At 40.5% G+C, this 22291-nt stretch overlaps 1 protein-coding gene across 4 annotated transcripts in view; it reads left to right on the top strand.

The window, feature by feature from the left end:
- Positions 1 to 22291, top strand: part of LOC108712602 (transcription factor COE1) — a 280326-nt gene that overhangs the window by 4990 nt on the left and 253045 nt on the right. For all 4 annotated transcript variants that reach the window (XM_018254888.2, XM_018254886.2, XM_018254887.2 and 1 more), the window contains exons 4-5: positions 27 to 82; positions 17853 to 17926. In XM_018254888.2, coding sequence (XP_018110377.1) covers positions 27 to 82; positions 17853 to 17926 — 130 coding nt within the window. The remainder of the gene's footprint in view (positions 1 to 26; positions 83 to 17852; positions 17927 to 22291) is intronic.

Raw genomic sequence — 22291 nt, 5'->3', positions numbered from 1 at the left:
TTTCTTTCTCTTCTATCTTATTTTAGGGATAAGGACAGAACAGGATTTCTATGTTCGCTTGATTGACTCCATGACAAAGCAGGTAGGTGCCACACTCCTGGGTAATCTAACAGTAGCGCCTCCCGCTGGAACATGAGCAAATGGCGAGGGGGCCATGGATTTTACTTTAAAACAATATTTGGGGGTCGCAGAGGTTGAATTTGACTTGTTGTTTGCGGTGATGTAACATTTCCGTGTTTGATCCTGCTTCCTGCTGTTACGCTGAAACTTCTCATCGGTGCCATCTCCCAATCTGTTTTCTCATGTATTGGCGCCTGCTAATGGCTGCATTGTCTATACGGGATGCTTATTGGGGACATGCCATTTATTGTGGTTTTAAATGTGGTTGGTAAAAAGTAGGCAAGGGGAAAGTGGCATAAGGTTGCCGTGAATGTTTCTGTATTTGCTTGGTTGCCTGCCATAATTCATTGTTATTAGTCAGAGGGCACTTAGGCATGGTAATTACTGAAACAAGATGAATGTTGCCCAGAGGACAGATGGGTAATGTGGTAGGGTATTGGCGTATGTGTTTTAGAGATGGCAGGGGCTGTGTCTCTATCAACAATTGTTTCTTATTATTGTTACAGCTTCCCTTTAAATGCAGCTGAAGGCTCTTATATAAAGTCTTAATGGCACCACAATGTCTTTCTATACACACTATCCAATATCCTAGCCCTTTCCACTGACTTCTTCTTGCCTTACTATACACTCTGTACAGAATTATGCCATCTTTCTTCCTTTACACACTATCCTACAGCTACAACCCCATTCTCTTAACACAATCTAGCCTTAGTATACACTCTAATACACTCTTACCCTGGCACCATCTTGCTTTACTGTTTACATACACCGCTATGGCACCTTGCCCTGGACTATTTTGGCAGCCTCTTGTTGGACACAAAGTTTGTGGGTGCAGTGACATTTCTCTGCGCAGCTACTGCTTTATGGGGGTTAGGATGCCTGCTTGCACTTCTTTAGATAGGGGAACTATTGCGAAAATGAACATTTTAATATAAGTTTCATATTACTGAAATAAGAAACTTTCTAAATACAATCAATTTAAAATCCTGTACTGTTTCTGAAATAATCAAGTTTGTCTTCACTATCCCTCTCTCAGCATCTGTTTCTCTTCATTCTGTCTTTATACAGGAGTTGGGTGTCAGATATTCATTGACAGTTAGAGCCATTGTATCTTATAGGGGGGCTCCTTTTGCCTAGAAGATGTATTAGACCTCACCAGACATCACGTCTCTCTACATGCAGAATTTGTGCAAAAGGCAGTTATTTTGTTTGAACTGGAATCAGTTATTTGAGTGAGCTCTAATACATCTGCTAAGAAAGAAAGCCCCTATAAGATACATTGGATCTAACTGTCAATGATTATCTGACACCCAACTGCTACACAAAGAAAGAATGAAGAGAAACAGATGCCGAGAGTGAACATAAACTTGATTATTTCAGAAACAATGCAGAATATTTAATTGATTGTATTTAGAAAGTTTCTCATTCCAGTATGACGAAGCTTATATTAAATGTTCATTTTCACGATAGTTCCCCTTTAACATAAATCTATCTCTTTGGTGGTTAAAGTGTTAAAAACCGAGAAGTTTTTTAAGGGATTAAATCAGAGGATCTAGCCAAGAGACACCTTGCTGCCCCATTATAAAAGAGCCCCCTAATATTCCTTCTTGTTATCCGCTATCCTGCTAGCTTTTTTTTTTTTAACTCTTTATTTTCCAGTTTTAAAAGGAAGAACCAGTTTCAGCAAACAGGCTGACTGTCATTTCAATAGATTTCCTGCTAAGGCAGAACATTATGTGTATAACAGACTCCTCTGCACCTCTGCCTTAATGTAACCTCCTTCCTTCCTGCCCGTGGACTTCCATTCTGCATTGTGTTTTTGCATCTGAGATCTTGTAGCTCCTCACCCCTGGCATTTCCTATTCACAAAACACTGGAACACTGCACACAGGTTTTTTTTTCCTGTTATCAAACAGCGCTGCATATGGCTGTTAAGTAATTAATACATCATTATTTTCAAATTTATTTTTTTTCACCTATAAATCTTTTTACTGGCACATTTTGTAATTCTAAGCCTGCAGTTAAAAGAAATGTAATTTGAGATCATACGATTTCAGTATATATCTATATTTTTTAATCATTAACATTTATGTTTATTTAATATATTTAAAATATCAGTCAAAATTTGCAAAACCGCATTGGACCCTTTCAGTTCTCTTTCCTGTTATCAAACAGAATTGCCTTTAGCTGTTGAGTAATTAATTCATCCTTAATTTAAAGGGTGAACTACTCTTTAAGACAAAATTATTGCAAAATCTAATTTACAAAAATAAATAAAATATCAGAAATACTTTTTCTTGCTTATTTCTGTAAAGCCAAATGATAACGTTTTAAATTTAAAATGTACGTTTTTAAAAATACTTGCTTATTTCCTAAACCCAAATAATAAAGTTAGAATAAAGAATACAAGTATTAGAAATATTTAGTAAAGTGCTAAAGTTTTAAATTCAAGATAATAAAAATCTAAAAAAGAAAATCCTTGCTGATATTTGTAAACCCAAAGGATAAGGTTTTAAATAAAAACATAATAAAACATTTTTGTAAGCCAGAATGATAGCGTTTTAAAGACAATTTAATGTAAGAAATAATAAAAAATTATATTTATCTATAACATTTATTTGTAATTGGCAGTACAATAAAAATGACATTATATAAATACACATTTTATACGTACTAAAAAACATAAAAAAATTGAAATGACAAAGATGTTTGGTAATTAGCAGTAGTCGTATTCCATTTTATACACATTTAAAAAAGAATTTAAAATCGTATATTTTAATCTTTGTATTTATAGTCTTTTATGATGAAATGGATGTGCATAATATATTTTCTACTTTTCACATATATTTTAAAACATATTTATTTTTTAGCTTTAAAACAGTTTCTGTGGCATTATTCTTATAACTTGACATTGATTAAAAAAAAAAAACAATATATAAAAAAAGCCTTTTTTTTTTCTTTTTTTTTTTAATTTACATTTTTTTTTTCCCAAACCAGCGAAAGGATCCTAAGGCAATGCTTGACCCCTTTGCTCTGTCATTATTATCCAACAGTTGGAGCTTCTGTTGTGAAAATAGAAGAGCGTATACAGTTTATTTTAAAAACTATTAACAGACCCTCGTGTAATTAAACAAGGGAAGGGAAAAATACTTAAGATTTGAGCTGACTGTAAAAACAGAGCTCAGGGTTTGTTGAATCTTGTGCAAATGTTTTGGGGGGTTTTTTTTTTTAGATAGAGAAGCCTGTATTCTGCATGCTTTCTTTTTGTGCGTGCGTGTTATAATAAAATCTGTGTCACAAAGAAAGCTGACAGATGTGGCTACAGAAAACCCAGGCACAGGCTGCAGCCAGGAATACATATTACATGAGCTGCTAACCTGAAGTTATGTGAACAGGAGGGGAGAGCAGTCGGGGGACTCCACTCTTCTGAGGTCAGCGCAGCTCATGAAATATCCCCCCTTTCTCCCATCCAACAGCAGCAGCAAACACAGGGAATCTATGTGACACACTGCATTCACTTGCAGCCAGCTAACAGGGATCTTGTTAAGGAGAGTGGAGTGTGTGTGTGTGTGCCATACATAAACTTATCCGAGTGGGACTCTATAATTTATGATGCGTGGTGAAAGGGAGGAGAGTGTCTTCCTAGGGAACACTCAGGCTATAGAGTAATTAAGAACTCCGGAGTCAGAGTTCTGACACATTTTGCTAGAAGGATTTAGCAGAATAGCAGGGTTAGTTATTAATGAGCGTAATATGGTCCTACAGTCATGTGTGTGTGTGTGGATATCTATGTATCTAGTGTTCTATCTATCCTTAGATTTGGTTCTATCAAAGTCTATCTTTGGCTTCTATTTATCCAACTCCCCATAATTTATCTATCATTTCTATATTTATCTCTCTATCTCACTAATTATCTACATTTCCATGAGCATACTATGTATTTATCTGTCCTTCTATTCTTTCTATATCTGTTTAGTTTTTACAATCTATCTATTAATATTCTGTCTATCTGTGTATATACCTATTTATTGTTCTATGAACATACTATATATGTATGAATCTATCTATATGTTACAGATATATGTTGGATATCTATCTATCTATCTATCTATCTATCTATAATTTTTTCTATGTAGGGTTCCATATTCTATATATATTCTATATTCTTCAATATTCTATCGTCTATTGTGTATAAACTTATAGTATCTATATCTGTATCATCTATATATTATGTATATCTATCTATCTATCTATCTATCTATCTATCTATCTATCTATCTATCTATCTATCTATCTATCTATCTATCATCTATCTGTCTATCTAAATCTTTATACATGTACCTATTTATCATCCTCTATATATCTGTATCATCTATCAATCTATCTATTTTATCTATCTATTATTTTTCTCCCTCTCTATCTATTTAGGTATCTATCTATCTATCTATCTATCTATCTATCTATCTATCTATCTATCATCTATGATCCATTTGCAGTCACAAAATTGTCAAGAGGTTGACCTGTTTTACCAATATTTATTAGTGTCTCATGGGGCCCCTATACCTCCTGAGCACAGGGTCTGCTTCTTCTGTAGTTACGCCCCTGCATATTTGTATCCTTTCTCTATCTATCTATCTATCTATCTATCTATCTATCTATCTATCTATCTATCTATTATCTATCATCTCTCTCTCTCTCTCTCTCTCTCTCTCTCTCTCTCTCTCTCTCTCTCTCTCTCTCTCTCTCTCCCTCTCTCTCTCTATCTATCCACCCATCTATCTGTCTGTCTATCTATCTATCTATCTCTATATCATCTATCTATCTATCTATCTATCTATCTATCTATCTCTATCTATCTATCTATCTATCTATCTATCTATCTGTCCATCCATCCATCCCAGTTGTGTTCAGAATAATAGCAGTGTGTTTAAAAAAGTTAATTAAGCTCAAAAACCTTATGATAGCTTTTATTTCCATACGCACAAATGCATTGAGAACATTGCTCGTTTTATTACAAATGTAATGAAGAAAAATGTATCAAATGTATTTACAGAAAGTGAAGAAAAGGGAATATTAGTCTGTTCCAAAAAATAGTAATGTCTGCATTCTTTTTTACAAACTCAAACATTCGATGTATAAACTGAAAAATGTTTCAAGATATTACTTTCCTTGGAACCACTGAACTAATATTTAGCTGTATAAGCAGTGTTTCTGAGAATTGCTGCACATCTGTGTTGCATGGAGTTCACCAACTTTAACACATTCCTCTGCATTTCTTGGTTTTGCCTCAGAAACAGCATTTTTGATGTCACACCACAAGTTTTCTGTTAGATTAAGGTCCGGGCATTGTGCCGCTAAATAACATCAATCTTGTTGGTCTGGAACCAAGCTGTTGCTCATTTACGGGTGTTTTGGGGGTCATTGTCTTGTTGAAACTCCCATTTCAAGGACATTTCCTCCATTTGACCTCTTCAAGTATTTTGATGTATTGAAACTGATCCATAATCCCTGGTATATGATAAATAGGCCCAACACCAGAGTTTGAGAAACATCCCAATATCATTATGCTTGTGCCACCAGCTTCACTGTCTTCACACTGTACTATGGCTTGAATCCAGTGTTTGGGGCTTGTCTGAACTGTTTGCCATCCCTAGATCAAATAAAGACAATCTTGTTTTCATCAGTCCACTAAATGGTGCACCATTTCTCTTTAAGCCAGTCAATGTGTTCTTACAAATTGTAAGCTCTTCAGCACATCTTTTTTTCAACAATGGGCATGGGCTTCTTGCCAATAGCTTGGCTTCACATAGGCATCTTCTTATTGTAACAGTATCACAGGTAACTTTACACCTTCTTTGATCTCCCTGGAGCTGATCATTGCCATTTTGGCTATTCTTCTATCCATTCAAATGGTAGTTCAGTTTTCTTCCACATATTTCAGGTTTCAGTTGCTATAATGGACACATGTTTTTTTCACAGAATGAATGACCTCACTTATTGAACTGCTATTATTTGGAACAATCTATTCTCATTTTGAACATGACTCAATTAATGATTCAATTACACAGAATCAGCAGCATGACTGTTGGGTCTGTTGGTTTTCTATTACTCTACTGCACCTAATAGTAAATTATTTGCCATGCAGAAATATAAATTCTACCAAAAACAGTGATAGTGAACACAACTCTATCTATCTATCTATCTATCTATCTATCTATCTATCTATCTATCTATCTATCTATCTATCTATCTATCTATCTATCTATGTGTCTGTCTATTATCTCTCTATCAGTCTGTCTATCGTATGGGATTTTCAGCCCCCTGACCTGCAACTAAAGTACTATGGAGCAGTCACTGTGAATAGCAACATATATATTAATATTCACCAGGCGTGAATTTACACGTTTTGCCGCCGGAGAACAAATTTGCGAAAATCGAAAACAAATCGAAAATTCAGTGGCTAATCAAAAATTTTGGACGCACATCTGAAAACTTGCTTGCGTCAAAACCGGTGTGCATCAACAGTGTTTGGACGCCCATTAACTTTAACACCGGCGTCAAAATTGATGCGGGCATCAAAATTTGCCCATCACTAATAATAAGATTACGGCTAATAATTAGGGATGCACCAAATCCAGGATTCGGTTCGGTATTCGGCCAGGATTCGGTTCGGGATTCGGCCAGGATTCAGCCTTTTTCAGCAGGATTCGGATTCGGCCGAATCCTTCTGCCTGGCCGAACCGAATCCTAATTTGCATATGGAAATTAGGGGCGGGGAGGGAAATTGCGTGACTTTTTGTCACAAAACAAGGGAGTAAAAAATGTTTTCCCCTTCCCACCCCTAATTTGCATATGCAAATTAGGGTTTGGATTAGGTTCGGTATTCGGCTGAATCTTTTGCAAAGGTTTCGGGGGTTCGGCCGAATCCAAACTAGTGGATTCGGTGCATCCCTACTAATAATAACCTATCTATATCAGTCTGTTGGTTGGAAGTTTGTGGATCTGCAGGCAGATGGAGTTCTTTGCAGATACAATTTTCCAGGCCAAACAAGTACCAGTTTTATAGATTAAATTTGAGTTTAGTTTCTTAAAGCTCAGGGAGATTAAGGGACTTGGCAATGGACATAACACACTGAGTGGATTGGATTGAAGGCATCTCTGAGTCTGGTCTAATATCCTATAGTATGTAGAGTGAGGCACCCTGAAGCCTCTTTACAAACTGGAATTGTAACTGCATTGGTTGCTAAGATAGGTGACTACGGCAACCAGAAAATAAACTGAATACAATACTTAGGGGCCGATTCACTAACTTCGAGTGAAGGATTCGAAGTAAAAAAACTTCGAATTTTGAAGTGTTTTTTGGGCTACGACCATCGAATGGGCTACTTCGACCTTCGACTTCGAATCGAAGGATTCAAACTAAAAATCATTCAACTATTCGACTATTCGATAGTTGAAGTACTGTCTCTTTAAGAAAAAAACTTCGACCCCCTAGTTCGCCATCTAAAACCTACCGAACTCACTGTTAGCCTATGGGGAAGGTCCCCATAGGCTTGCCTAAGTTTTTTTGGTCAAAGGATAATCCTTCGATCGTTGGATTAAAATCCTTCGAATCGTTCGATTCGAAGGATCTAATTCGATATTCGAAGGATTTTGATTCCCAGTCGAATATTGAGGGTTAATTAACCCTTGATATTCAACCCTTGGTGAATCGGCCCCTTAGAGTCTTCAACGATTTAGATTCTAGCCGGCGGGAAGGCAGTTCGGGGAGATAAGTCGCCGGTAGAAAAGGCGATTTGTCGCCGGGCGACTAATCTCCCCGAATTTCCACGTGTGTCTCTGCCCTAAAGGTAAGCCATCATTTTAATATGCACAATGGGAGCAGTGGTGAAAACAAAACAATCTCAACTTCTTTTTATCCGAGAGGGCAAGCTGTAAAGAAAAGGTTCTAGTCAATGCAGCATGGGTATATGACTGCCCTATTGCAACGCCTTTCTTACACATTATTCAGTCACAACTTTGAAGAGCCAGGACATGTCAGGTGCTGTAGAAACCTGTACTTAATGCTGGTGTAAAATCCTTCGGCCTACCCATAGCACTCAAGCAATTGCCCCTACCCATGTTATAGTGTTTTAGTAAATAACAAAGGCTCCCCATTATCTCATAGGTAAGAGAAACATATCTGATTACTGTTTCTATAGAGAACTATTACAGTGAAAACATAAAAAAGTCCAGATTTTGTGATTTGCATGCATGATCGAGACCCGTGTTGGGGAAAATGTAAACTCATCACAGTGGAAAATGTGTTGTGTGGAGTCTAGGGGTGAAAACAAAGCTAAGGATTTTGGAAAGTCTGCCTGAACCAGATGGCTTGATGCTCCGTCAGTCTGGCAGCCCAAATGCTCTCTCTCTTGTGTTCCATTGAGCCATTTGTTCTGGGATATTTCCGCTAGAGCTGCTTCAGACGGCAATGTTTGAACTACCTTAAAAATGAACATATTAAGGGAGATTTATGTTATTAGCCGTCAGCTGATATTCCGGTTTTTTTTCTGCATTTGGGGATAGGAGAGGGGGGCGAAAAGTAAACATGAAATATGAACTTGCGAATTTAGATGAGTATATTTATATCAGTTTGATCTGGAGGTAATTGGAAACACCGTAGCACTATCAGTGCTAAAGATCTCACACATACGCAGGGCAATCGTAATGGGAAATAATCATCTGGGCAGTAATATGTGCATGGCCACCATCAGGGGGCACAGAAGGTACTGCTGTACTCGACCTGGGCCTAAATGGGGGCCCGGCTATGCTGCACTATTTGAAATATCTGGGCCCCCATTGACAGCGCCAAAACCGTGCCGTCTCTTCACTGTCGGACTGGCCCACCGGGATACAAGGAAAACTCCCGGTGGGCCCAGGTGTTACTCCATGTATAAAACACAGCTGTTGTGAATGAATGGTTACCTATGATTAAGGGATTTGTTCCCGAAACGCGTTAGGTTTTACAGCAGCAACCCCAATAAAACCTATTCCAGAAGTGCCGTCTACCTGTTTTTGAGTCATTGCAGGTGTCAGTGGACCCTCATGCTGCTAAACATTTGGCCTATTTCAAGGTCATTCCCTATTGACCAAAAGAGGCTAAATAGATGGAATAATAGATTATAGTATGTAAAGAAAAGAGACTAGGAGAATAAAGGTTGAATGAGGAGAAGAATGATAAAAGTACTGAGAGTGGGCCCCTGGTCAAAGGTTTTTGGGTGGGCCCCTGGTGTCCCAGTCCGACACTGCGCTTATTATGAAGTCCCGAAAAACCAAAGTCCCAAAGAGCTGAAAAGCCAAAGTCCTGAACAGCCGAAGTCCCAAAGCCGTGAAAGGAGCCGAAAATGTTGTTGTACGGGTCCCAGTTATTTCTAATGGCGACCCCAGATATGTGCACTATAACCCCTGCATGTGGAATGGGAAATGCTGTCATCCTGTCGAACAAGATAGTGGGGGACGTGGGTCATTTGCAGAGACCCTGGAAGCAGTTGCATGGGATGGGAGGGGGATGTTTGGCAGCACTGTATTCATGTTGAGAAGGCAGCGTTTTGTACCCTGTTTTGGAGCAGAGAGACCTCGCCCATGCAATGCAAGGTGCAAAGTACAAAACACATGCAGAGCCAAAGCCTCAAGCGATGTCTGTGCTCCAAAATAGAGGAGAGGAATCAGGCACGTTTCAGGGGCTGCTGCCGCCTGAGGCAGCAGCCCCAATGCCGCCCCTCCTCCTGCTCCGCTCTTCTTACTCCCAGCGTCGGAGCAGGTGGAGGAGGGGCCGCATCGCTAGTGCAGCGAGCGCTATTGCGCTCGCTGCGCTAGAAGAGCCGAATTTCCGTTTTAAAAAACGGAAATTCGGCTCTTAAAGTTACCAGAGGCGGCTTTTTGCCGCCCCTGGTAACTGGCTGCTCCGTGCCGCCTGAGGCAAGATTCTCACCTTGCCTCATGGCCGGAGCGGCCCTGAGAGGAATGCAGTGTCACATACATTACTCCCTTTATTTGTACTTTGAGCATTATCTTCATCCATAAATGCGCCTTATTAGCTGCTCTATGTAGGAAGTGTTGCAGCAGCTCTATCCCTTCACAAAAGTAAAATGAATTCTACTAGCACTGGGATTTTATTTACCCTTTAAATGCATCCCTTCTCAAATGGTCGTCAGATAATATGGAACGCCTGATAACTTTTGAGTGCTGTTGTATTTGACTTGCTGGTGGTAAGGAGGTTAAAGGCTCTTTCACACGGGCATTTTTTGCTGCGCTTCCCTGCGTTGCGCTTTCTTCCGTTCAGCCGCAGGGGAGTGCAGGAGTAGAAACACTCAATTATTGTGAAGGGGGTTGTACTCACACGAACGCATGTAAGATGCAAACGCAGGTGGGACGCAGCATGTTGCTTTTCACCTGCGTTCAGCGCATACATGCGTCTGTCTGAGTACAGCCCCCTTCACAATAATTGAGTGCATCTACTCCTGTGCTCCCCTGCGGCTAGAGTTGCCACCCAGTATTTAACCGGCTTGGCCGTAAAAATCTTGCTTGATGCCAATGTTATTTTTTTTTTTGTAAGTCTTTATTTTTCAATTTTCAAGGGTACAGAAGAAAATGGGGAGGGAGGGTAATAAGCATATGAAAAGCATAATAGTAATAAGCAGTAACCATAGTAGCATAGTATGCCGTTGTATACTTTATATAAAAACAAATCCATAAAAATATAGGAAGGCCGGTATTTTTTTTCAGAAAAGGTAACTCTATCTGCGGCTGAACAGAAGAAAGCGCAACGCAGGGGAGCGCAGGATAAACGGCCCGTGTTTAAGAGCCATAATAGAGCTTACAAATCAATGCTGGTGTAGCATTATGGTACAGGTATATGATCTCTTATCCAGAATGCTCGGGGGTTTCTGGATAAGGGGTCTTTCTGTAATTTGGATCTTGGTGTCTTAAGTCTACTAAAAAATCATGTAAACATTAAATAAACCCAATAGGCTGGTTTTGCTTCCAATAAGGATTAATTATATCTTTGTTGGGATAGAGTACAAGCTACTGTTTTATTATTACAGAGAAAAAGGAAATCGTTTTTACAAATTTGGATTATTTGTTCATAATGGAGTCTACGGCAGACGGCCTCTCCGTAATTTTCGACATTTCTGGATAAGGGTCTCCGGATAACGGATCCCAAGTGGGGAGATTATTATAGGGTGCAGAGTGAATTAGTGCCCCACTTTCCATCTCCGGCTGCTTCTTTCTGCCTCTCGCAGTTGAATAAAAACCCCTTTTTTCTCCCCCTCTCAGGAAATATAAAGTGAATACTGCTTTGTGTGCAAAAAAAACCCTACATCCCCCCTCCATTCCCCATCCTCCAGGGGACCTGTTTTTCACACTGTTACGGCAGTTCTCCAGTAGGTAATATGAAGCTTTGTTTGTTCTGCTGTAGTGCAGTGTGTGATAATGCCATTGCCCCAGTCCCTTCCACTGTTAGCAGGGCCACATGATGTAATGAGATCTGTACAAGCTATGACATCATCCCATCAGGCCTATGCAACGGCTCCTTGGGGAGAAGAAAAAACATGAGCTAAATCTAATCAAAATAATCATTTTATTGTGGCCCTTAGGAGAAGCCCCCCAGCCTCATTTCCACATATGTCGTACATTTATTGTTTTCTTAAAAGAAATCTATCCTGCCCAAGTTTGCCTTTATTTCTATGCAGTAATTGCTTGCTGGACATCAGTCTTTGGGGTATTTTTGCAGGGAAATGCTTATGCAGTGTATCAGGGCTGTAACAATAAGCGGGCGCAGACCACCAGAGTGGGGGGTGATGGGAGATGGGACCCAGTGAGACGGGATCCGCTTAGGGTTGCCCCCTTTAAAACCGAACACATACTGTATGGAATCCACAATCTGCATGGATAATTAGCAATTCATTTAGATGCATGCTGCAGATTTAACTGATTTATGTGCAGCCATGCAGCATGCTTCTAAATGATTTGCTAAAGGTCAGGCCACACAAGCAGATTCGGGGAGACTAGTCGCCCCACCGACAAATCTCCTCTTCTTCGGGACGACAATCTCCCCGAACTGCCTCTCCCCTGCATTGCCTGGGGCAGTGCACTCGCGGTGCTTCGTTTTCCAAAGTCGCCCGAACTTGCCTCACAATTTAAAGGGGTGAGGTGGCAACTCTAGATCACACACGTCAACTAACTTTTTTTATGCAAATCACACTGATTTAACCCCCTCTCACCCACAGTAACAGCCCAGTTACCCACCGTAAGTACTAAGTACTAAGCATCTGAATTACCATTCACCCAAACATTAATACCTCCCAACATTTTGGAAATAAAAGAGGGACAAAGAAGTTGGCAATTTTTTTTGACCACACCCATTTTTGTGGCCACACCCCCTAATGACCATGTTCATTTTACTAAATTTGGCAGGTTAGCAAAGTTTGAACATATTTCTTTGTTTTTTTTCCAGTTATTACAGTTTTGCTAATGAAGGTGAATTGCCCTTTAAGCTGTAAATCTAACTACTCCCAAGGGACCTGTTATCTTATATTGTGACAATTACTTATTTGCTTATCTTGAAATTGTTACAAAAGTATCTTATCTGCAGCTGTGGCTGTTCTGGGCTCTCTGCCAAAAGCCAATTAAGTTAGAAACTTTGTTTCTTTTTCTGCCTGTTCAGTGCAGAGAAAAACGGACTTTCCAGTTCAAACGAGGGACTTCTGGTTGAGTTGTCAAAAGAGGGACTGTCCCTCTAAAAACAGGGGAGGTTGGGAGGTATGATTTAAAATATATCAAAATCCTCAAAAGCTGGCGGAGCCTGGTTGTACCCAGGGAATGAAATAGATGGAAGTAGGGTATGACTGGGGTCAGAGTGGGTTTGGCCAAGGTGAACCCTGAAATTTACAATGCTGTATGAGGCTGGGCCAATGATGAGTGAAGTAAACCAGCAGAATACATGTTGGGGTAAGGGTTGGCAGTACTGTACTGTGTATATATATATATATATATATATATATATATATATATAACAAGGAAAAGTTGTGCTCACCACTAATTTTTAAAACCATTAGGCGGGGGTGCAATGAGGGTGTGACCCCAAAATACATATAGTCAAATACAAGAGTCCTCTGCACTCAACCCATTATCAATATATTTAAGACAGAGACATTTTGTGCATACTGCTACTGAAAAATGCCTTACCCTTTAAACAACACGGATTGTTTGTCCATATATTGCAATATATTTAAGCTGGCCAACTACGTCAAAGTCATCCCATATCTGGCCAGTCCTACGCTTAATTTTTATCTGATTCATTAAGAATTCAATTGCTTAATTATACATTTTACACAGGGACTAAGTTTTACCTGCAACTTACTTGCTGCTTTCAAAGTAAAACTCCCAAACTTTTATTAGACACCAGTGGGATCACCTGACTATAGTTGGGAAGGGTGGGAGCTACAACATGGAGCTGGTCACTGCTCCTGTAGAACTATAACAAACAAGGGAAAGTTGTGCTCACCACTAATTTTTAAAACCATTAGGCGGGGGTGCAATATATATATATATATATATATAGTCCTCTTGAGGCTGAATTTTTACTGCAACTCTTGAAATCTCATATATTCGCTCTCTTTTATTCTGTTTAACTGGTGCTTTATTTATAATGTAGCGGTTCACTTAGGGTCAGCGACCCGGCCAACCAGATTGGAAACAGAGCAGGTAAAGAAGTAGAACAATAAATAAAATGTGTGTCTTCCCCCGCAGCACTGAGTAATGATACTTTCAGTACCTCTTTGGGCTTCAGGGTACTTTCCCAGACCCAACAGAGCGCAAGGATAATGTGGGACGTTACGTCAGAGTCTTTGGGCTGTGCTAAAAGTTTGCATTTTGTAAGTGGTAAATTCAGATTTAAAAGGTGCCTTGTTTAAAGGGGAAGTTATAAAAACCAAGGGGGTACATTATTGGTATGGGGGCTTTCAGACAGCCTTCTAAACCAATATCTGGCCAAAAATCAAATAGATACATATCAGCTACATTAGAAAATCCCATTGGTAATGGACTTTATTGAATTGTCCAGGTCTGGATAGGCCCACAGTACGACTTGATCTTTGGCCTGGGGACTACAGTTCTGGAATACTTTAATTTTGGTGCTGGGTCACAATTTAGTTGTCTGGTTCAGTCGTTCTTATTGCCCCATAGATTGGATCAATGTGTAGAATCAACAGACCCTGACTCAGTATTGTTTTATCAATGGCACTTAAAGCTGAGCTGGGTGAGTTGTAGTGCAGTGCGTATTATCAGTCATCGTTAAGTGATTGATTTTCCTGATAAAAACGTTTTCTCGCTCACTCCTTTGTTCCTATAGTGTTAAACCATTTGATCATCACTCATTTCACCCTGAAAACAAATCTTTCTTCCGATGACAATGATATTGGTTTCAGTTTTCTTCACTTATTAAAGTTTATAGCAAGAACAGGCAGCCGGTGGCGCTACAGATCTAGTTCAACTACAACCTCCCTGGCCACTGGGGTGCTGTTCAATAATGTAGCAATGTTTCAGCCGCACAAAACCTAATATAAAAGATGCAGTAGGAAATATAAATTTGTAGATCTTTATAAATGGGGTTATCTTACATGTTTTTACCTGGTGCACACAGTACAACATATTTATTGTGCACTGAAGATTCCTTCTCTGTACACTTGGATTTATACATATGGGAAGGAGCTACCATAACATATAGTATGAGGGTATAATATATGAGTGATACTCAGAGTTCCCTGTATAACTCAGCCTGCAGCCTTGTGCCTTTATATGGTCACAGAACAACCCCTCAGTGACTTCTAATATCCTTATCATTTACAGTAGGGGGTACATTATCCCTTATAATACACGAGTGATACTCAGAGTTCCCTGTATAACTCAGCCTGCAGCCTTGTGCCTTTATATGGTCACAGAACAACCCCTCAGTGACTTCTAATATCCTTATCATTTACAGTAGGGGGTACATTATCCCTTATAATGCAAGAGTAATACTCAGAGATCCCTGTATAAGGGCCCATACTCACGGTCGTTTGAAGCTGCACTCCCCTGCATTCGGGTTTTATGCGTTCAGCCGCAGGGGAGCACAGGAGTTGACACTCTGAATTCTTTTCAATGCAGCTGTACTCACACAGACGCATGTAAGCGCCAAACGCAGGTAAAACACGAGTACAGCTGCATTGAGAAGAATTCAGAGTGTCTACTCCTGTACTCCCCTGCGACTGAACGCATAAAACCGGAACGCAGGGGAGCGCAGGTTCAAACACCTGTGAGTACGGACCCTAACACAGCCTGCAGCCTTGTGCCTTTATATGGTCGCAGAACCCCTCAGTGACTTCTGATATCCTTATCATTTACAGTAGGGGGTACATTATCCCTTATAATATATGAGTGATACTCAGAGTTCCCTGTATAACTCAGCCTGCAGCCTTGTGTCTTTATATGGTCACAGAACAACCCCTCAGTGACTTCTAATATCCTTATCATTTACAGTAGGGGGTACATTATCCCTTATAATACATGAGTGATACTCAGAGTTCCCTGTATAACTCAGCCTGCAGCCTTGTGTCTTTATATGGTCACAGAACAACCCCTCAGTGACTTCTAATATCCTTATCATTTACAGTAGGGGGTACATTATCCCTTATAATACATGAGTGATACTCAGAGTTCCCTGTATAACTCAGCCTGCAGCCTTGTGCCTTTATATGGTCACAGAACCCCTCAGTGACTTCTAATATCCTTATCATTTACAGTAGGGGGTACATTATCACGTATAATACACGAGTGATGCTTAGAGTTCCCTATATAACTCAGCCTGCAGCTTTGTCCCTTTATATGGTCACAGAACTCTTTCTAACAGCCTTATAATTTACAGTAGGGGTGTATTATACTTTACAATACATGAGTACTCTATTACTCAGCCATGTGCCTGTTCAGCCATGAAGATGAACTCTCCATTGTGACGTCAGCATTTACAGTAAATCTATCATCTTTCCATGCACTTAAATAAACACCCAGGTGTGGAGGGGAGGCAAAGACACACACACGTCAGCCAGTAGTGGGTGGGATTCCAGGAATGCTGCAGATTCATGTTTTTCTCTGATGTGTGAGAAGTGAAAGGCAAATTGCACTTATCTCGTAGCTCCCTGATCAGCGGATGAGTGCACTGCATGACAGTAATGTCAGGGCCTTCCCTCTTAGCCGATACCAACCTGATTGTGCTCTAACAACAAATCTTTAATAAGGAGCTGGCGCTGTCAGCGAGCAAGACACGACAATGAAATGCCGCCGCGTCTAAACAGAGATTCCAATTACTCCCATTTGGCTTCTTTTAAAAATGTGCTCTCTTTTGCTGTCTGTTACTGGAAGGGCATTTAGCCTTGATGATTTGTATTGGAAACCCCAGTAGCCGAAATCTCGTCAATATCCTTATTTTCAGGAGATGGTTAAACGCTTCAGGGTAAATGATTTGCTTTGCTGGGCACATGAGTTCATCTAAAAATATGTGTATGTGAAAGTAATGGTTCAAACAGGATCTATGACAACTTTGACATAATCCTCTGTTATACAGATAGCTAGAATCAGCTGCCATAAAGCAGTGCAGCCCCTGGGATAGAATGCTCTGTTCTACGGATAGCTTTAATCTCAGCTGCCATAAAGCAGGGCAGGACTGCTGCTTACAATGGGGATCAGATAGGATCTGTGCAGCCACTGGGATAGAATGCTCTGTTATACAGATAGCTAGACTCTCAGCCATAAAGCAGGGTAGGACTGCTGCTTACAATGGGGATCAGATAGGATCTGTGCAGCCACTGGGATAGAATGCTCTGTTCTACAGATAGCTAGAATCTCAGCCATAAAGCAGGACAGGACTGCTGCTTACAATGGGGATCAGATAGGATCTGTGGAGCCACTGGGATAGAATGCTCTGTTATACAGATAGCTAGAATCTCAGCCATAAAGCAGGGTAGGCCTGCTGCTTACAATGGGGATCAGATAGGATCTGTGCAGCCACTGGGATAGAATGTTCTGTTATACAGATAACTAGACCCTCAGCCATAAAGCAGGGCAGGACTGCTGCTTGCAATGGGGATCAGATAGGATCTGTGCAGCCACTGGGATAGAATGCTCTGTTATACAGATAACTAGAATCTCAGCCATAAAGCAGGACAGGACTGCTGCTTACAATGGGGATCAGATAGGATCTGTGCAGCCACTGGGATAGAATGCTCTGTTATACAGATAGCTAGAATCTCAGCCATAAAGCAGGGCAGGACTGCTGCTTACAATAGGGATCAGATAGGATCTGTGCTTTTCTTAAAGATTTTTTCTGTTATACAAACTGGCATATTGTAACACTCGCAGACACCGTTAAAGGTTTCAGTAACTTAAAACTTAACTAAGTGAAACTGCCGACTCTATTTTCCATGCAGTCTCTCTCCCCGCACAGAAAGCTGAATAGTCCATCCCAACCTGCACGTTTTATTTGCAATTATATACTGGAAAGTGCTACAATTATTTAGGTGGGAATGATTCTCCTGAGAGCCCTTCAATTGGAGGAGGTTCTGTATATTAAATCTCTACAGAAGAAAAACTCTTTAGAGCTGACATTTTTAGCATCCTCGGAGTACGCTTGCTTATTTTATTATTCTTTCTCCCCACAGGCTATTGTGTATGAAGGACAAGACAAGAATCCTGAAATGTGCAGAGTTTTGCTCACCCACGAGATTATGTGCAGGTATGTTTTACTATAATGTCCCACATCAACGTTAAACCTATTCTAATATATCAGCTACTGTATGTCAGCAGTCACGTGTGTAACATAACAGTCCCTGTATAACTCAGCCTGCAGCCTTGTGTCTTTATATGGTCACAGAACAACCCTTCAGTGACTTCTAATATCCTTATCATTTACAGTAGGGGGTACATTATCCCTTATAATACATCAGTGATACTCAGAGTTCCTTGTATAACTCAGCCTGTAGCCTTGTGCCTTTATATGGTCACAGAACAACCCCTCAGTGACTTCTAATATCCTTATCATTTACAGTAGGGGGTACATTATCCCTTATAATACATGAGTGATACTCAGAGTTCCCTGTATAACTCAGCCTGCAGCCTTGTGCCTTTATATGGTCACAGAACAACCCCTCAGTGACTTCTAATATCCTTATCATTTACAGTAGGGGGTACATTATCCCTTACAAGAGTGATACTTAGAGTTCCCTGTATTACTCAGCCTGCAGCCTTGTGCCTTTATATGGTCACAGAACAACCTCTCAGTGACTTCTAATATCCTTATCATTTACAGTAGGGGGTACATTATCCCTTATAATACAAGAGTGATACTCAGAGTTCCCTGTATAACTCAGCCTGCAGCCTTGTGCCTTTATATGGTCACAGACCCCCTCAGTGACTTCTAATATCCTTATTTACAGTAGGGGGTACATTATCCCTTATAATACATGAGTGATACTGTATAACTCAGCCTGCAGCCTTGTGCCTTTATGTGGGATCATACGATTCACAGTGCACACAAACATACCAACAAACCATACTTCTTAGGTCACATGAGCCAATTAACTGACAGAGTTGTGTCTTTTGCTTCCACACTTCTTCCTGTTACAGTTAGAGCTGCAGTATTTCTGGTCAGGTGATCTCTGAGGCAGCACACAGACCATCACAAAATGGTGGCTCTAGGCAAGAGATGTAAAAGGGCAAGATTTACTTAAATATATATTCCAGTTTGGTAAGATTCTTTAATATGCCACTTAATTTGATATAAACTATCTGTTGCTTAAGTATTCATTTTGGGGGTATCGTTTTCCTTTAAAGGTGAAGCACCCTTTAACCTAGACTCCTTTTTCGGAAGCTTTTACATTAGTTTAGTCCCCCCTCCCCCCACTAGGACTGGGATTCTGATATCACACCTGCCAGTCCCCATAGGGTTGCCCCCGTCTGGTTTGTGAAGACCAATTGAAAAGTGACCTTAAAGGTGAAGCACCCCTTTAACCTAGACTCCTTTTTTCAGGAAGCTTTTACATTAGTTTAGGACACCCCAGTTCAGAATCTCCCACTAAGACTGGGATTCTGATATTAAACCTATCGGTCCCCATAGGATTTCCCCCATCTGGTTTTGAACTGGACAGCTCATTTTTTCAAGGGGTTGTGTGGTTCAAGACATAAGCTGTGTGAAATCAGATAAAAATTCACCCGATTGTGACCACTTTACATAATGCCCTTAAAGCCACACTCTGACCCAAAATATCGCTGGCCCAGACATCAACACCCCCAACCCCAATTCATCATGTCTCCCTGTTTGCCTGATTTTTTTGGGCCTGGCAAAAGTGGCAACCCTACAGTCCCTTACTACCTTTATCATTAAAATTAACTTTTATATTTTATAGTATGGCCAATTCTAAGCAACTTTTCAGTTGGTCTTCATTACTTATTTTGTATAGTTTTTCAGTTATTTGCCTTTTTCTTCTGACTCTTTCCAGCTTTCAAAGGGGGGGGGGGGTCACTGACCCCATCTAAAAAACAAATGCTCTGTAGGGCTACAAATGTATTTTTATTGCTACTTTTTATTACTCGTCTTTCTAGTCAGTCCTCTTCATATCCCAATCTCTTATTCAAATCAGTGCATGGTTGCTAGGGTCATTTGTCCCCTAGCAGCCAGATTGCTTAAAATGTAAATTGGAGAGCTGCTGAATAAAAAGCTAAATAACTCAAAAGCCACAAATAATAAAAAATGAAAACCAATTGCAAATTGTCTCAGAATATCTCTCTCTACATCATACTAAAAGTTAATTTAAAGGTGAACAACCCCTTTAAGCACACAGTGCTTTAACTAAAATTGCACTTCCAAAATAACCATCTAGGATCCCTGGTTTACGGGTATATTTATAAAAAAAAAAAATTCTCATTGATTTATGGCATTTTACCCCACCGCAGACCTGGCTTAACCCCCCTGAAATCAGTTGGACAAATAGAGGCAGCAATAAAATACAGCCCTAGTGTTTATCTACAAAGGCTTTTATGGAATGCTGGGAAATTGCACCTACGCAGTATTTTAATAATCCCTAAAAGGGACTCAGGCCCCTAAACTGTGCCTAGCATAACAGGTGCTAAAATATATCTATTTTAAGTAGCTAAATATTGATTTTCCTAGTGCATCATTATTATTATTATTATGGATTGCCTTTACCCCAGACTAAACCACTAAAACACAAGATCATTGCTTTTTATTCCAAATATAGAAAATTGTTATGAAGGGAATAAATAAGGTGGGTGCATGGAGCTGCCGGCTGGAGGAGCCTCTTTAGGAGATGATGGGATTTGCTGATTTTGCAGCAGGGGTGCAAATGGAGTCTGGATTATAAGCATAAAATTAAAGTCTGCTCGCCATTAATCAGCCCACCTAATTGCTATGCACGGCCATTTTCCATATGCTGGGAGAGATGGTTTGCTGTCCCCATGATGAAATCCTCTCTCCCCCAGACGTGAAATAGTGACGGCCCCTCTGCTTCCAAATGGCTTGTTCTAAAGATTTAATCCCCGAACAACTTTCTGCAGGGCTTTCCGTCACCACTAACAGGGCAATAAACTTTTGCATTTATGTGACAAAAGGAGCAAATTTATGGGGCACTAAAAACAATCCTTTACAGGTAGCGCCTTGCATTCAGATGTGCTGCCCTCAAGTCTGCCAGGGACATCATTGCCTATTGAGGGATAAGAGGTGGCTAGACAGGGGGCAGTTGATAGCTGGAAACTGCATTGTTGGGGTCAGTAGAGGGCAGTTGGTTTGGAAAGATCTTTAGGGGTCATTTAGGAGCACTAGCGCAGTTGCACTTGGCCACAGTGTTGCAGAAACGAGTCAATATGCGTTCTTACACTTTTTCATATAGTTATGCACTGCTGCCTCCCTCCTGCTCCGAAGCAGTTGTGACAAGCGACTCAGGGGAACCTTAAAGGGACTGCCACCTCCAAACCAGGTGGTATTTCCAGGGTTCACACGATGGTCTGCATCAGTTGCAGCGGAAAGAGAATATGGTCCATACAGCAAAAAATAGGGCACATGTCACTCTCATACCGAACGCCGGTTTTTACACCAACCAGATTCGAATTGAATTTGCATCCAATTCGCTTTGAATGCAAATGCATCCGTTTGTGATTCATCAGCCACAATTGCGTACGGTGCATTAGTGAACCCCAGTGACACTGGAATCATGAGGGCAAATGCTGCATTGTGGGCAAAAAAACATTTGCTCAAAAATCACACTCAGCCCGCTGAACATGAAATCATAAACCACCCCTGGGGAACCCTGGAGCTACCACCACCCTGAATGTGGCAGTCATTGTAGGCTTCCGATTGAGGGTTCCATCCATAGGCATTCACCAAAAGAATCATAAGTAAATCTAATTTAACACCAAAATGAATGCAAAAAAAGTTAGCTACTGCTTGCATCTTTGGGGGCTAGGGTGCTTTCTAAAAGAACTTTACGCTGGATCCAAGTACCCTCTGCACTCAATGAGCAGCCACATGGACTGTATAGTAAACTTGTCAACAGTTACAGTATTGCACACGTGCTGGTCTAGTAGGATAGTGGGTTATTGGATCCAAAATGGCAGCACGGAATTTCAAAAAAGGACATGTGCCAGACCAATGCAATTTTTTGCCTGGGCCACATGATTAGCAACTTGACTAGCTACAGGGTGCAAAGATGTTGGTCAAGAAGAGCTTAAACCTACGTGTATATATATAATTATTTCTCTCTGTTGTTTTCCCTCACTTCTATGAAGTTACTTATCTAAGGACAGAAACACAAGCTTAGATTTGGGGAGATTTAATCACCCGGCGATTAATCGCCTCTTCTTCAGGCGACTAATCTCCCCTGAACTGCCTTCCCATCGGCTAGAATGTAAATCGCCGGCGGGGTGGCATTTGGAGCGCTTCGTTTTTCAAAGTTGCCCGAAGTTTCCTCGTGAGGCAACTTTGGAAAATTAAGCAATCTAAGTGCCGGCAATTTACATTCTAGCCGGCGGGAAGGCAGTTTGGGGAGATCAGTCGCCCGAAGAAGAGGCGATTAATCACCAGGCGACT

This window comes from Xenopus laevis, chromosome 3S (assembly GCF_017654675.1).
Source record: "Xenopus laevis strain J_2021 chromosome 3S, Xenopus_laevis_v10.1, whole genome shotgun sequence".
Classification (NCBI taxonomy): domain Eukaryota; kingdom Metazoa; phylum Chordata; class Amphibia; order Anura; family Pipidae; genus Xenopus; species Xenopus laevis.
Note: the sequence above shows the minus strand (reverse complement) of the source record. Positions and strands in the feature narration are given on the sequence as shown.